The sequence below is a fragment of the Neovison vison genome, chromosome 2 (genome assembly GCF_020171115.1).
Source record: "Neovison vison isolate M4711 chromosome 2, ASM_NN_V1, whole genome shotgun sequence".
NCBI lineage: Eukaryota > Metazoa > Chordata > Mammalia > Carnivora > Mustelidae > Neogale > Neogale vison.
Window position 1 is genome coordinate 2,131,229 of NC_058092.1, and position 16,451 is coordinate 2,147,679.

The window sequence follows — 16,451 nt, forward strand, 5'->3', positions numbered from 1 at the left end:
CAGCAAGGAGCCGCTCCGAGGTCTGGTGAAGGGGAATCGGCATTTTCACAAGCGCCCCCCTCCCCAGGCAAGTCCCGCGCAGGGCACAGTCTGAGAAGCTGCCCTCAGTCCATGTAAACTCCAGGCCCAGGTGCACTGAGCTGCCCGGGACCAGGGAGGGGCCTCAGATCCTGCAGGATTCCGCCCCTCCTGCCTGAAGGTTCAGGTACCTCTGGCCCGAGCCCACCCGACCTTCAGGACTCAGCTTCAGGGTACCTCCCAAAGGGAGCTTTGCAGGGTCCTCCTCACCCTGCTCCCCTCCAAGACTGCGGGATGCCCCTCTTATGGGTGCGCGTGGCCTCAAGGCCCATCTCCACTTGGGCACTTTGCACGCCTCGCTAGGTCCACGAGCCCAGCCCTGGGGCGTGTCTCCTGTCGCGGGAACAGCCGTGTGGCTCCCACGAATGCCGATGTTCAGGGCCAGCACAGGGAGGCTATACCAGCTTCCCAAGCTCTCACAGTGCGGGAGGCCAGAAGTTCAAAGTCTCGGTGTCAGCAGAGCCGCGCTGCCTGGGAAACCTGCAGGGGAGGCAGGCCCCTTCCTTGCCTGCCCCTACTTCTGCGGCAGTCCTTGACGAATAGGGCCCTTGCTCGGGTCCTCCACCCCCGCGAGACTTCTCCCTCCATGAGAGTCTGCGTCGGTCTCCCCTTTTTGTAAGGACACCAGCCATTCGGACTGGGACCCATCCTCATGACCTCTATAATGAGCCTATTTCCAAGTAAGGCCACATGCTGAGGTCCCGGGGTTAGGACTTCAATATAGGGTGTTGGGGAGACGTAGGGTGATGCCGGCCCTCGGGGTCGGCCTGCGCTTCCCCTCGCCTTTGTCACGCTGCATGCCCGGTGGTCTGCTGTGGGGGTCGGAGGTGAGCAGAAATGAGGGCCTCACTTCTAGGCCAAAGCACTGCTAACCAGGGGCCCTCAGAGCCCCCTCCTCCTGCCTCCTGGATGCAGGTCCAGACGCTGGCCAGGAGGTCGATCCTCGTCAGCCCGGGTCCCTGACCGGCTGTGGCTGGCACACACTGCTTGACCCTCTCCCAGCCGGGATCGCCGAGCCTGGCCCATGGGAGGCACTTGTCAGGCCTCTCCGGGGCCACCCTCCTGCCCCCCCCCACTCTTGCCAAGCCGGGTTCCAGCAAGAATCCTAGACCTGTTTCCAGAGAGTCCCTGGAGCGCCGACAGTGACCAAGTGCCTCTTGCGAGCCCCCCAGTGCCAGGCCCTCCGTCCGAGCGCTCAGCCTGTCCTGAGTGAGACTCCCCCCGCCCCTGCGGTCCCCTCTGAGCAATCTCCACCCACGACCTCTCCTGCTGCTCCTGGACTGAAGCCCCCGCCCCCCACCGTACTCAGCGTGGAGTTTCCGTCTCTGTCCCTGCGGCAGTCCTGGAACAGTCTTCCCTACGCGTCTAAGCCAGGTCAGAGCCGTTGCTCCGGAATCCCGCCAGCAGCAGCCCTGCGAGGACAGGCCCCGTGGTCAAGAGAAGCCTGGGTCACAGCGCCACGCGGGCCGTCTGGGCGCCTCCGTGGTGCCCTTGGGGCCTCGGGCAGTGCCTGGCGCCTGGCAGACGCTCCGTAAGGGAGGACTCAGTGAGGAACCAAGGGCGTCGAAACGACAGGAAGGAAGGCAAAGGCAGCGGGAATTTGCTTTATGGTGTCCGTGGGATCCAGATCGCCGCCGACGCGCACGGGTGAAGAGGAGCCGGCACGGTGGCTTCTCACAGTCGCCCCCGAGGTTCGCAGCCTCCACCGCCGGGTGCTCCTGGTCGCCCGGACAGGGACGCGGTGACGCCGAAGGAGGGTGAGGACCGCAGCGGTGAGCGCAGCCGGCGTCAGGGCTCCACTGAGCAGGTGCCCCTACAGCTCTCTCTCTCTCTCTCTGTTTCCCAAGTAAATCCGCACAGCGACTCTGGGAGATGGGTACCATTCGCACCCCCACGGCAGAGACAAGCAAGCTGGCGCAGAGGGGTGGGGGGCTAGACAGGGACGTGCAGGTCCCAATACGTCGGCGCTGGGGTCTGACCTCCGGCCGCCGGGCTCCAGCCGCCTTCCGACCTCCCCGCCCCGGATCCCATCATCACCGAATGTGCTTCCTGGGGGACTGTGTGCACAGGGGAGATGTTTGCGCAGACGTGCGTGTGCACCGTACAGGTAAGGAGGACTGTGGGCAGATGCCCGGAGCCACGTCTGCACCGAGTACCAGGCGCACTTCACCGCAGGCCAGCACCCGCAGGCTTCACCGACGTTTGGCGGGACACAGTGGGCTGCCCAGGTGCTGCTGTCAAGGACTCCGCAGTGTGGGGGTGCAGAAGGTCAGACTGAGGGGGTGAGGACAGTGGTGCCCGTGCCAGGGGTCTTCCCCAGGAGCCCAGGGGGCCACCTCTAACCTCATTCAACCCCGGGTGCCTAGCACGCTACTTGTTCCGGCAGTGACACCCGAGCCCAGCGTTGGGACAAGGGGACGCGCAGGGGAGGGAGCGGGCCGGCTGCTGGGCACAGGCGGGGACGGAGGTAGAGGGAGTGAACGTAAATTAAGAGTGTGTCACACAAAACTCGCGGGGAGATTACTGCAAGGGAAAGGTGACAGAGTCGAGCGGTGACCGTCGCATCGGGGATACAGGTGGAGAGACGAGGTGAAGTACTTAGAAGACCGAAGTCCCGAGACGTGGACGGCTGACCCCGAGGGGAGCCAGGGGTGCAGGTGTGGGCTGCGCACTGCCCCAGAGGGAAGCAGCCCCTCGCACGGCTGAAAGGCTGAGATACACCGTTCTTCCCGGTGAGGACAGGTCCCGGCCAGTTAAGACGGATGACCCGCGTGGTTGCTATGGAGACATCTGTGATGCCACACGCGCTCCCAGGATCCCACAGGACGTAGAGCTTCCAAAGTTGGTCGTGTCCAGGGCTGTGCCTGGCAGCGGGTCCACCCTCAAGCCCCTGCTCCCCTCGACACCTTGTTGTAGGCAGAGAGGCGCACGGGGCTGTCCGTGCAGGGCACCCCCCGGTCCTCCCGCCCTGCCCCAAGGATGTTGCCGGTCGGCAGAGCCAGCCCTCCCGAGAAGCAGAGCACGGTGCCCAACCTGATGGAGAAGGGCCTGATGCTGCTCCAGTGCATGGCGAGCCGGGACAACCTGGTCCCGGAGTGGAAGCTCCGCCGGAGACAGCAGTCCCTCAGCAAGTCGGCTCAGGCCATCAGCCGCTTCTACAGGAAGAAGGTGCGGGGTCTGGGAAGGGCGACAGCCGGGCCACGGCGCAGCTAATGCGGGGCTGGCCTGCTTCCCGCCCTTGACGGAAAACCTCAGGGCCTGGGCGCCTCACACAGTTTTCCGAGTAGGCTTTGATGATGGACGAAGATGGGCTGATTCCGGCCGTGCAAAGAACTGGCAGCCCGGAAGCCTGGGAGAGAAGGTGGCCTTCTGCCCTAAGCCTTCGGGGGTGGGGCGGCTCGAAAAAAAGCGAAGTAGGGGGAAGAGAGGAGGAGGATGGGACAGAACAGCCGGCCGGCTCCCGAATCCACCGCGGGCTCAGGCAGACAAGAGAGTCGGGCCCCAGATGGATGCCGGCAGTTTCTCCAGTGGGAGCGTGTGCCTATCCTGAAGTCTGCGGTTCCTGGGGACGGGGGCAGAGGGCTGTGGTTGGTGCACATGGCTTCCAGGGTCTTGCTGTCCCCACTCCAGCAGGGCGAGTACAAGCAAGCCCCGAGCCCCGAGGACACCAGCTTCACGGCCAAACTGGATGAGCTGAGAAAGGCATTTCTCGAGCGCCCTGGCTGCCCTCAGTTCAGCACCAAGGCCACGTCCATGTCGCATTATGGTGAGAGCCGCCCACGAGGGGGCCCCCGCCCGTGGAAACGACCTCCCTCCCAGGAGGAGCGGGATGACCTTCCCGACCCTGGTCAGCCAGAGCCGCGGCCCGTGGTGGGAACTCCCTGTGCGCGCAGAAGCAGCGGCCGTAGCGCCCACGGCTGAGGCAGGGCTAGGGGAAGGAAAAGCCTCTTGCTCTCCTCTCGTCTCACTCACCAGACTCAGTAGGATTGGGAGCAGGGGAGAGGGAGAAGCTTCAAAATTCTAGAAGCTGCAGGAAAGAGGTCATGAGACCAAAGATAGGAACAAACCCCGGTAAGGGGCCCAGCCACCGTCTGGGGTGACCTCACGTCGTTCTGACCTGGGAGAGCAGGAGGCTTTGAGAGAGCAGCCAGGCACTCAGAGGTCACAGGGGACAGTGGCCAGGCCGGGCAGTGCCCCCACACCTCCCAGTGCCTGGGCCTGCACTGGTCCACATCCCCACACATGGCCTTGTCCTCAGAGACAGGGACATGGAGGCTTAGCGCCTGTGGCTAGCGATGGGGGGCCTTGTTCATGTCAGAAGCAGGAGCCCTGACCCCTGCAGGCCCTGAGCTCCCCTTTCTCAGGGCTGGAACTTCAGAGAGCAGCCAGCATTCCCAGTCCATGAATTCTGGCAGCGCTGGGGTGGGCCGAGGGGCCACATTGTGTCTTACACGCAGTCCATGGGGCCCCCGCCACTGGCGTGATTCCTGATGGCTGGGGAGAGATGGGGTCTGCCCCTCTGGGTAGAAGGGCCTTTTGGAGACTTTGAGGCTGAGTCATGTTTCAGAAGGGAACTCGGGCTCTTCCAGGACCTTTCAGGAGGACCACGAGTTTGCAGAGATTAAGTTGCACCTGGGCTGTTCCCGGTGGGCACAGAAATGGCAGGCAGGACGACGGAGCCGTGGTTGCACTTAGTCGCAGGCAGGACGACGGAGCCGTGGTTGCACTTAGTCGCAGGGTTCAATCCCATACATCCACCGAGAAAAGTCACCTTCAACCCCACTTGAAGTTTAAAAAGAAAGGAAATCGTCGTCCCTGCCCGGGAGTTCTCGGGAAGATGTGGCCTTCGCTGTCCTCAGCAGGTGTTTCTAACCCTCTGCAGGCTCAGCCACCTCGGCCCAGGTGGCTGAGGAGTTGTGCACGGGCTCTGATTCCTGGAAGGTGACCCAGGACCCGTCCTGCAGCCAGCGGGCCTCGGACACGACGGTGGACGGTGAGGGCAGGGCCTGCTGCGCCGGGATGAGCATGGCCCCGGGTCCTCTCCGTGGCACACAAGCTCTGAGGCCTCGGCCTGCACCTGCTAGGGCCGCTGCTCCCCCCGGGGCTCCCTGATCATGGCCGCATGGGACTCCCTTCCCAGGACCCCCTGCCCGACCCTACGGCCCTTACAGAGGATGCGTCCCTCCATGAGTACAATGTGCTGCTCCCACACACAAATGGGCTTGCTTCGGTCTATCCAAAGATGATCTCGGCACACAGAGGTCTGAATGCGAGGAAACCCCACACAAATGTCCAGGCCATGAGCGTGACCCCTGGTGTCCTGGCTCCCACCCTCTGGGGGTCTCCAAGGGCTGTTTTGACCATCTCCCTCCATTTCTCCGACACACAGGGACAGATGGGGAGGGACGGACGTAGACGGCCAGCAGGAGGAGGCGTGGAGGAGCCCAGCTGGGCAGTGAAGGGTTTCCCTGCGGGGTCTTGCGAGGAGGACACCCCCGTGGAAGGCCCCAGGGCAGCTCAGCCCGCAAAGAGTCTGACGCCCGTGACTTCTCCACAGGGCACCTCCTTCCCTTTAGTAAGAGTGCCTGTGAGTTCAACTACTTGCGGAAGAGGAGCGAATCCCAGACCATGAGCCCGGTGCCCAGCAGCCCGGTCCTGGCGCGGAGTTACCCGAAGAAGCGGCTACCCTGGTACATCTCGGTCATCCACGAGAAGGTACGGCCGCGGGTGCAGAGCCCTGAGCGGCAGCGCGACCCTGGTGCCCCCGCGCGTGTCCGGCTTGAGAGGAGGCCCGGCCAGCCCTCTTGTTCGGGTGTCTGCTTAGCTGTCCAAGCAGGTCCCCAGACGCAGCCAAAAAGGACCCCCAGGACCCTCCTTAGGCTCCCAGGACTCGGCTCTTTTCCAGACCTTCGGGCCTTCTGGCGGGCCGAGCCGACAGGGTCTTGTCCCCGCCGGCGAGCTGGGGCCGCACGTCTCATGACGTCACCATCCATACCTCTGACCCACCTTTTCCACTGAAGAGGATATATTCTTGGAAACAGTAGTGATCGGCTCCGTGAGCAGAGGCCCGCCTGCGAGGTCACCGGCCGTGATGTCACACTCGGCGTCACTGTTGGCGACAGCCCGGCCCGCCGGTCCCGTCATTCCCTCGTGGGCCTCCGGCGTCAGAGTCACTGTGGCCTTAAAGGGAGCCGTCAAGACGTGGGCGTGCGGAGGCGCCGTCTCCTTCCTGCTGTGTTCTCTGGCAGAGTCTGCGTGAGGGGAGGCATCCGGCTCCGAGGCCCCATGGCCGGGACAGCCCCCACGGGCCGGGGCTGCCGACTCAGATTCGCTTCCTGGGAAGAGACTCCGGCTTCCTTCTCCCTCCTGCTTCCATGTTTTTCAAGGAATGCGTCTGCTTCGTGTAAACTTTCAGATGGATTCGCCCGAGCCTGTGCCCGATGGTCTCTTCAGACCCGCTCCTGGCTGCAGGGGGCAGGGGAGACAACGACAGGGGGCGCAAGCGAGCCCCGCGCCGTGTGGGGCCGCTGGTGGGTGCGGACGCCCAGGCGCGGCTCCGCGGGCCTTCATGTCACCTTTACTCCCGACGCTCTGCATTTTCTGACAGACGTCGCCGTTTCAGAAGTGCCGTATCCTACACTTGATCTTAGCCAAAAGGCCGAGAAGCGATCAGAAGTGCCGTATCCTGGGACAGCTTTCGGGAAAGCCCGAGGCTAGAGTGAAGCGGAGACACGCAGGTCTATGTCGACCGAAGTTCTTGGCAAACCGCGGGAAGGAGAACGCTCCCTCGTGGGAGGGGGCCACGGGAGGGGCTTCAGGCTTGGCTGCCTCCAGGAGCTTGGAAGCTGTCCTTAGGGTTCTCTTTCTCTCGTCTCCACCTGGTCTGAGCCGGCAGAGGTAGCGCGTCTCCCCTGGAGGCAAGACAACCACCCACAGCGACCCGCTGGGACAATGCCCACTCAGCGGCCCCGGGGGGACACGAGCCTTCCCTTTCCGGCAGCCTTCTGTCTCCGCTGCGAGGCAGGTGCATGGGTCTGGATCACCATGGCCCCGGGGGAAGGAGTGTGCTTTCTGCCAAGCTATTTTAGCTAAATCGTGTACATAATCCCGTGCACCCGTGAGATCCCCGCGGTCCGGCCACACCTGCCCCTTCCCCCTCCCGCCTCCGCCTGGGCCTCTGCGCTCCCGGCCTTGTTGCCCCCTCCCTTCCGCCATAGCCCGCAGCCCTTTCCCGGATCCCTCCGGTGGATGCCCAGGCGTGGTCTCCTTGCCTGCCCTGGCCCACGCGTGGGCGGCTGTGAGTCTGTCCTCACCGCAGCTCAGTCTCAATACTTGGCGTTGATATCTTGAAGTTGTGGAGTTGAATCTTGATCATGTTCAGTATCGTTCTGTTTGAGCCATTTTCTCACTTCCTCTGTGCCTTCTGGTTCTTGGATGCACGGGCCTCACAGGAGCCTAGCACTTCAATCCCAGATATCTGGAGGAGTTCTGAGTTCCTTTCCTTTCCCTCCTGGGACGGTGTGGGGTCCACCGCCGGCCCCAGGGTCTTCCTTTTCTGTGCTCTCTGTTCAAAGTGCCGATGGCTAGTCCTTGTCTCCAAACACGTCATACCCCGTCTCCACTGCTGAGATTATGAGATTAGAAGGGGGAGGGGAGGAGGGTCTGGCTCCCCGACCCGCCCCAGGAGGTGGTTCTTGGAGGCTGCTGCCGGCTCGGTGCGGGGCCGAGCGGAAGAAGGGAAGAACGGTGTCCCCCACTGCGACTGGGGGCTGGTCAGGCCCAGGCCTGAAAGGGAGGTGGCTCGAGCCTCTCCCAGCAAGGATTTGGGCCCTGCCTGTGGGCAGGAGTGGCTGGGATGTCAGCTCTTTGTGGGCTTGGAGATGTGGCTGTGCCGGTGCCCAGAGAGGGCAGGGGGGGTCGGGGGAGCCCGTGCGGCATCCAGGGCTGCCCATGCTTTTGTGCCCAGGATCACTGCCTGCTGTCGCTGGGGGAGGAGGTGAAGCGCCTGTCCGAGCTGGAGCTGCGGCTGCGGAAGAAAGAGGAGGAGGTCCTGGCCCTCCAGGAGGAGAGGGAGGACTTGAAGAGGCAGCTGAAGTGCCTCCTGAAAAGCAAAGGCCAGGAGACTTTTGTGTGCCAGTGCGTGAAGGTGAGTAGGGGCCGAGCCGCAGGCTCTGCTTCCAATCACCTGAAGGTCCTGGTGGCCGCAGGGCCCTGGCTAAGGCCCCATCATCCTGGAAGATTGCCATGTCCTCACGGGAGCTCAGACCCCTGTGCTAGGCTGCCAGCTTGCTCTCACACCTGGGACAGGTCATGTGGCTCTCTGGGCTCACTTTCCTCACCTGTAAGATGAGGGCCGGCCCCTCTGAGATCCTGGAGGTCGAAAGGCCCCCAGCAGCTGAAGCCTCCAGCCCCGGCTTAGCCATGGTCCCCGTGGGCATGGTGGCCCGGATTCACCCCATCTGTTCTGGCTGCCGGGTGCTCAGGGTCCTTGCCTATAAAGCAGGGAGCGGGGAGCTGCCCCTCCGCAGGTCTGGGCAGAGGACTGAATGAGGCAGATCCTGGGCTGGGGCTGGGGGTGGGGGGCAGTCGGTCACCTGGTCTTTCTAAAAACCTGATTTCCTTCATACCTGGGGGTACACCCGGGCATTAGGCCAGGGGCACGCATGAGGTGGGGTGGGGCCTCAGATCACCACATAATCCCCAAGATGCCACCCGAGAAAGCTGCCACACACACGGATGGCATCATATGCGGGGGGAGGCAGAGGTAGCAGGCGTTTGAAGAGGCCTGGGAGCATCACTTGCCTTCACTGTTCCCGGGCCTCTGGGGGCTGTTAGAGAGGCGTAAGCCCACACTGGGCCTGCAGGGACAGGCAGCGGGGGCATATCAGGCTGGCCCTCCACTCTTGGATCAAAGCAGGGCTGCCCACTGCTGCAAGGCCGTTCTCTCGGGCTGATCCAGGGGAGCCAGAAACCACACTGTTCCCAGGGCTGTCCCTTGGCTGGTCACCATCCCCCCGGCAGGGCCCATCTGTAGGTCAACACCCACTTTCTCACCAAGACAGTGCCCTTGGGAGGAAGACACCGGGTCCCCCTCTCCCCGGCAATGTGGAGAGGCTACTGTCTCCTTGCAAAAGGACAGGTCTCAGCAGGTCACCTGGGGGAGCTGAGGGCGCACTTCGGAACCCTGGGGCTCATGCGGACTCTTCCAGGACCCTGTGCCAAAGCCTGCTGGGAGGCTGAGCATCCTGAAGACCTTCTTCAGAGACGAGGAGTTGCTGCAGCACTGGAGGCAGGTGCGGGCGGGCCGGACCCTGGGCGGGCAGGCGGGCCCCGGGCTAGCTGTCCGGGGCTGCTGCGCAATGCTGGTGTGCTCCCTGCAGCTCCGAACATCGGCCTCAACCACGCCTGCGGGAACCAGATGCAGGGTGGCGGGGCAGCTCCCAGAAAAGGGACTCCAGCCCTCCTGCCCCAGGGAGGCTGGGCAGTGGTGGTCTCCAGAGACTGTCGAGGTAGTGGGCGGTGTGCTCCCTTGCCCCTGCACTCCTGCCCAGGACCCCCTCCCTCTCCCAGTGTCAGGAGGAGTCTGCCCTGATCTGCCTTGGCAAGGACCTGGACAACATTGGCGGCCAAGAGGAAGAGGCTGCAGGCGCGGAGGCAGAGGCTGCGGAGGACGAGGAAGGGAAGGGCCCAGCAGGCAGGAAGGGGGCTGCACCCAAGGAGGGGGGTGAGGAGCAGGAGCAGCTGGAGGAGGAGGAGGAGGTGGAGGAGGTGGAGGAGGTGGAGGAGGTGGAGGAGGAGGTGGAGCTGGAGCTGGAGGAGAAGGAGGAGGAGGAGGAGGAGGACCAGTGCAGGCGGAGCTCCCGCTCCCTGGAGGAGGCTTTTGAGCAGGAGCTGATAGCCCAGCTGGAGGGGTACGAGCAGGTGATCCAGGAGTTCCAGGCAGACCTGGAGATCACCAGGACCAGATACTCGCTCGCAACAGGTGGGGCGCTGGGGGCCCGGGGGCCCCCGGAGGGAGGGAGGCCCAGGGGACTGAGGGACACAGGCAGGAGGCAGCCGTCCTCAGCCTGGGGCCACGGAGCCCATCTGTCTCGGCGTCCCAGCCCCCGGCCCTCTCTCTCCTCCCCCCCACGCCTCACGCAGGGGCCATCGCATCTTTACAACGCCAAGTGGATTTCCAGGAAGCCCAACTGCAGACGTTGAGCACGGAGAACGAGACCCTGCGGAAGGAGCTCCGGGAGCGGAAGGAACAGTTACAAGCCATGTCCGACAAGGTGGCCGTGCCCGTTACGCAGTGGGCACCAGCAGCCCCACCCACCCCCGCCATCCTGAGCCGGGACGGCCCGTCCTGGGTCACACACACCCCCTGGCCCTGCACTGCCCACTGGCCCGCACTGTCCTCCCTGGCCTGCTTGGCTCCTGGCCATCTCACCAGCATCCCCACATGCTCAGGTCCCGGGGTTAAGCACATGCCGGTCCCCCGAGCCCCGCCTGTGCTAAGCGTTTCGTTTTATCGAAGTTATTCATGAGCACAGTCTAAAAAATGAAATAATCTCACAGGTTTCTCATCCAACAGGGGCGTGTCCCATCCTGGCCCTCTCGTGTGCCCAGCCCCGGGGCCAACTGCTCTCAATTCTTCCTTAGGAATCCCTTTGCAGGTCTCCAGATGGCATGCTTCTAATGTCCATCCTGGAATTTTCTCCATCCTCGCATGGTCTAGTGCTTCCCTCTTCACTCCCCCTCCTGGGCCCCCCAGCACAAGGAGGTCAGCCTCCCGCCAGTGCCGTCCCACCACGATGGGGGGCTCGGGGTATGGCTGTCAGCAGCTCATGCCCATCTGGGACTCAGATACGGGTTTTGCCGAAGAGGATTAAGGTTTCTTTTCTTTTCTGATCTACTCCTGTGTTTTCACTGGAGCGCATCCTGCAGAAGTCTTCTGATGAAAGAATGATTGTGTGTAAATCTGGGGGGCACCTATTCTGCTAATGTCCTTACTGTACACATCAATAAATTTGGCGGGATACCAAACCGCAGCTGGGAGAGCACTTTGCATCCGCAGTAAGGCACGGCCCGTGCGCCCTTGCAGCAGGGGCTGCCGGGGGAAGCCCTGCACGTTCCCAACTCTGGCTTGCCTGGGATTGCGGTCTGGGTCCGCTGCTGCCTCTACAGAAAACCGCGGGGCTCTGTCTTTGTCCCAGGTGTTCTGAAACTCCGCTCTGGAAGTTTACATTGTTTATTTTGTTTTTTCTTCCCTCTGTCTTGTTTCTTGAACCCTCCTCCTGGAGTCCCCGGGCCCCTGTACCACCTCCTCTTGCTGCCTGCTCCCTTCTGCTCCCCATCTCCGGGTCATCTGCTCTACTGCCCACGTTCCCAGCACTTTACCCAGTCAGCTCCTGTGCTCTGCTTTCTCCCACGGATGGCTTCTGAGCTCTCCCTTGTTCTCTGAACGTCCTTTCTTCTTTCATTTCACGATTCAGTATCTTGTCTGTCCCTTACGGAACACTCACCATAGCTGGGCTCAACCTCCCCAACCTTTGTAATCCCCTGCAATTGCCCTGCGTCCCTGTCTTGGCATGAGCCTCACTCGTGCCAGAGCTGAGTGGGGTCTCTGAGCACGTGGTAGTAAGTTTATGCTTCACATGCATGGGCACGTGTGGGTCGAGCGTTTGAAGGTCATCTTGTTAGTTCTTCTGGGAACCTAGAAATTTCTTGCCTAGAATGAGAAGGCCTAGCTACTGGTGTTCTGGGAGCCAAAACGGGAAGACAGCATGGGCGTCCACATTTGGCACCCGCATCCACCCTCTGGAGCCTGGGGGGTCCACCCTCCCCTGAGCCTGGCACCTCCGCAGCCGGAGACCCTCTGCTGTGCCCCCGACATCCAGCCTCCTGATACGTGACCATGGTGCAGGCTCCCGGCCGTCTGAGGGCAGGGACCGGTCTGCAGCTCTCGGTTTGTGGAAAAGTCCCACCAATCCTCCCCACATTAGGCTCCAGATCCAGAAGCACCGGGTTTTCTGAGATTTAGGGACCAGAAGAGTGAGCTGGGCTTGTTTTCGACTCCCGCCCCTGCTGGCTGACGATCTGGCCTTTCAGGCCCTGCTCTCCAGCTCTCCACGTGTTTGCTGTCTTCCCCTCTTCTGCTGAGGCTCAAGCGTTCCATCTGTCCCCCCCTGCGCCCAAGTCCCCTGAACCAACCCACCCCCCCCCCCCCCGCCCCGTCTGCCTTCCAGTTCTCCAACCTCAGGGAAGACAAGAAGCTCAAAGAGATGACGGGCATCATCGAGAAGGACAACCTTCTTCTCTGCCAGGTGACCGCCAGGTGGCCGCCAGGTGTGGTTGAACAGCCCGGTCGCTGTTCTGGCCGTCAGTCCTGACGGCGCCGGCAAGACGAGTGGGAAAGCCCTTGGCAGTGAGTCGGGCCCCGGCTGCGGCAGCCCCCCGGGCCGGGAAGCGCGCGCTCCCGCAGCCCCTCCGCCGTCGCTGGCTCCAGACCGACCGGGGGTCCGTGAACGTCGGCTGCCTTTTCTCGGGAGGGGCGGGCGGGGACGCAGGCGACCCGTTTGGGCCGAGGGGCCAACTCCCTTGCCCTCCCCGGCTCCCTGCAGCAAGTGTCGGAGCTGCAGAGCCAACTGGACAAGCAGGAGCGCGCCATCGCGGAGTACGACGCCAAGGTCAGCCAGCTGCAGGCGCAGGTGAGCCAGAACCAGAACCACCTGCAGAGACGGAAGTGGCTGCAGGAGGAGATGCTGAGCAAGAACGAACTGATCCAGCAGGCGGAACAGCAGGCGCGCGTGGCCCTGGAGAGCGCCCAGTCCCGGGTAGGCCCCGCCCCTCCGCCCCGCCCGCCCCTCCGCCCCTCCGCCCCGCCCCGCCCCTCCGCCCCTCCGCCCCTCCGCCCCGCCCCGCCCCGCGGGAGGCCACCGCGCGCCGGGTGGGCGGGGCCGTGCGCGGGGAGGGCGGGGCCTCGGCGCGCTCCTCCTCCTAGCCCCGCCCCCGCAGAGGGGAGGCGCTCCGGGAACTCTGGCAGGGAGCGCGAAGGGGTGCTGGGGCTCGCACAGCTTGCGGGGTGGCGGGAGGGGGTCCCGAGGCCGGGCGGACCGCGTCCGGCTTGCGCCGTGAGGGGCACGAGGGTTGGGGTAGCCGGCCTGGAAGGAGCGCTCCGGGACGGGCGCGCGGGGCAACGCCGTCTATTTGTCGTCCTCGGGGAGCGCGCGTGGGTCCGGCGCGGCTCCGGGCGGCTCCGGGAAGCTTCCCGACCCGTCGGACGGTGCGGGGAAGCCGGTGTTCGTAGCGTCCTCGCTGCTCACACAAAAGCCTGCAGCTGGAGGGGCGAGGAACCCTCCAGCCCCCTCGAACTGCGCGGGGGTGCAGCTGGGGTGCGGAGAGCCCCACCCCGTGTCAGAGCGCCCATGCTGCAGGCCAGCAGAGGCACCGACAGAGGCGCAGGGCCGTCGGGCCGGAAGGAAATCAGCCAAGAGCCGACCCGATCCAGAATCCAAAAACCAGAAAAGAGAAAGTCCTTTTCGCAGGGACACCCCGCCCTCCAGTGCCTGCTGTGGCGGGCGTGATTGCCCCCACTCCCGCAGGGGCCAGCCTCCCGGTGCGTAGCTTGGCAGCATCACCCAGGGCACCCTCGCTCTCCTAAAACTGTTTGGGATCATCCGGTGGTCCCCCTGCCAGAGTGTGGGTGAGTCGTGGTGGCCCCCTCTGGTTCTCCCTGGAGTCTGGTAGTGCTTGGAATGCCGTGTTGAGAAAGTTTATGGGGCAGGTCTGGGGTCTGCAGGGAACAGTGCCATGCCGTGACCCATGAGTAACGCCTGAGACAGCCCGGGCCGTGGGGCACTGTGGCTGGACACCCAGGTGACGATCACCCCTGCCCAGCAGAAGTCACCTCCCAGTACAGGGGGCAAGGCCCCCATTCGCTTGGTAACCCCTACACCCCATAGGGAAGAGCTCAGAGCTAGCCTCAATCCACATTGGAAAGAAAGGAAGCCCCCTCCCACCCAAGATCCAGGGGCTCCTAACATGCCCTCTGTCACTTCAACGCTGTCCTGGGGCAAAGTGGACCCGCCTTCAGCCCTATGGAGGTGGGGCAGGCTCCCTGGAGGCTGGCTCCCATGTGGCACTTCTGCATTGTCAGGGCTTCTGTTCACGAGGAACTTGGGGGACCCGTCTGAGTGCTTCTGGGGTACAGATTGGAGGAGGTGGGCTGGGACACAGCACTCGCATGACAATGCTGTCGGCCGCAAGACTAGACAGCTTTACCTCCATCCTAGTTAACGCCTGGTTACCGCCTGGCTCCTGGCTGCCTAATGCAAACAGGGTTCTTTCACTGACCCCAAGCGCAAACTGCCTCACCCTCCCGAGAGCAGGAGGAAGGGCTTGGAGGACAGTGGGAGGGCAACAGGAGGGACAACGGAGGGCCTGGTGTTCCCTTCGCTGCTAACAGTGAGGGGCTCATCCGCGGGCAGGGTGTTCCCCGGGGGCATCACAGAGTCTCCCCCCAGGGCAGGAGGGGCCATGCCAGTGCCCTTGGGGACAGGATGGCCTGGGGACGCTTTGGAGACCTTGTACTGTTTTTTTCTTTTTTTTGTACAGGTTTACTTCTTCAATGAAAAAAAAAAAAGGTAGTAGAAAGTCTTAAAGGCCGAGTGCCCAGTGCCCTGGGTCTGGGTTTTGATCGGGCACCTTCTAGCTCACTGGCGGACCTGTGGCCTCTCCAAACACTTCCATTTCCTAAAGCTGTGAAGATCTACCATCTGGAAAGCTTCCCTCAGGGGTGGGCGTGACTGGCTCCCCCCTTGCCTTTGCTCACAGCTTGAGAGACTGAGAAACAAGATCATCCAGGCCACCTTCAGCACCTCCGGGGCCAAGTCTTTTGCTACTGAGATCTCTGACAATGACATTCTAGAAGCTTTGCAGGTATCCCCAGCACTGGGCTGCCTCCTGGTCCCTGAGGCTGTCTCCAAGGTGCCCCTTGCTGATCTGTGGCTGGGGACTGAGGGGATCCCCATTCTTGTCCTGGCTGTGTCACCATTCCCTGTGTACCCCGGGATCATCCTTGACCAGATCTCCCTCTGGTGAGGCTGGGCTGCTCTCAGCATTCAGCTCCCGGGTGCAGTGGGGACGGGGCCAAGCTGCTGAGGTCCTGGAGATTCGCCAGCAGCAGGAGCACCCCCCCACCAGCTTCTGTCCTCTTTGGGGGGTGCTTCTTAGGACCTCAGCAGGACCCGGCCATGGCCCCCCTCCCTGGCCTTGGTTCAGGCTGTCATCTCGCTGACCCCAAGCACAGGCCTCACAGCGGGAGGGCGTTAGGAGAAACAGTGCAGGCTTTGGGGCTGGCAGGAGCAAGCCCCCCACGTCCGTGGGCCTCGGCTGACAAGCGGTGGGCTGCCTCTTGGGTTCGCTGAGCCCTAGAGCCGCCCTCTGCACATGGGAGAGAGCCTGTCTGCCTTCTGGGCACGGCGTTGGGGGCGGGGATCTGGGAGAAGAGCCCCCGACTGTCACGTGCTCTTCGCAGGGCCCCGTGGATTCTCCTTAGGGGCCGCTTCTGTCCCCACGCTCCGAGCCTCCCATGGCACGGCCTGTGCCTCAGCAGGTGCCTATGACCTTCCAGCACCCACATTTCCCCGAGCCCTGATTTCCTTCCTCTGTGTCGTGGGGTGGGGCCCTGTAGGGTAGCGACAGCCTGGTGGGGGGACCTGCAAGACGGCCTGGGGAGAGGCCTGTGCCCCCCGGCTCCTGTTGCTTGGTGTGGAGCGAGGGAAGGAGCGAGGGACGGGAGGAGTCATCAGGAGCCCCCAGTAGCCAGGAAAGAAGCCCTTTCCTCTGCTGGACACCGAACAGTGATGCGCCAAAGCAGGAGAGGTGAGGGAGGGGCCGGCCATCTCCCTGTGTGCGGGACAGACTCGATGGCCTCTGAGGTCTCTTGGTCTGGGTGGCTCCACATTCTGGAGGACGTAAGTGGAGCTGGCGCTGCTTCAGGGGAGAGGGGACTCCTGCCCGCCTGTGGCAGCCATCCCTTCCCAACTCCGAATTCTGTGGCTTCATCTCGGGCGTGGGCTCAGTGCCGGTGCGGGTGTTTCCAGCCCAGAAGTTAGCAAACACTACAGACCAGAGCTCTCCCCGCTGGAGAACAGAGCCACGGTCCGTGCACACCATTGCTGCGGGCCGGCCGCCCTCGTGGGGGGAGAGGCAGGGTCCCTGCAGCCTTGGCCTCGGCTCTGTTACAGAGGATCATCTCTGAGAGGGCCGACTACTACAATCAGCTCAAACAGAAAGGCGTCAGAGTGCCTCCCCTGCAGCAGACAGAGGCCCTGTCCTCCCTGAACAAGTCCAAGAAGACCACCTCCAAGTAGATGCAGCCCGGGCCC

General features: G+C 63.3%; 1 protein-coding gene across 1 annotated transcript; it reads left to right on the top strand.

The window, feature by feature from the left end:
- The first annotated feature begins 3,057 nt into the window (after nucleotides 1–3,057).
- CCDC27 (coiled-coil domain containing 27) lies at nucleotides 3,058–16,436 on the top strand. The gene is made up of 12 exons (XM_044236269.1): nucleotides 3,058–3,246; nucleotides 3,709–3,844; nucleotides 4,961–5,071; nucleotides 5,636–5,793; nucleotides 8,045–8,224; nucleotides 9,288–9,371; nucleotides 9,649–9,802; nucleotides 10,222–10,352; nucleotides 12,309–12,386; nucleotides 12,684–12,896; nucleotides 14,896–15,000; nucleotides 16,311–16,436. Exons 1-12 carry the CDS (start codon nucleotides 3,058–3,060, stop codon nucleotides 16,434–16,436), a joined length of 1,665 nt encoding a protein of 554 aa, XP_044092204.1.
- The last annotated feature ends 15 nt before the right edge of the window (nucleotides 16,437–16,451 follow it).

Excerpts from the sequence above, each read along its gene's own strand:
- CCDC27 (XM_044236269.1), top strand. The coding sequence starts at position 3,058 with ATGTTGCCGGTCGGCAGAGCCAGCCCTCCCGAGAAGCAGAGCACGGTG. Across the intron at positions 3,247-3,708 it reads GCCGCTTCTACAGGAAGAAG|CAGGGCGAGTACAAGCAAGC; the intron begins GTGCGGGGTCTG and ends TCCCCACTCCAG. Across the intron at positions 5,072-5,635 it reads CTCGGACACGACGGTGGACG|GGCACCTCCTTCCCTTTAGT; the intron begins GTGAGGGCAGGG and ends ACTTCTCCACAG.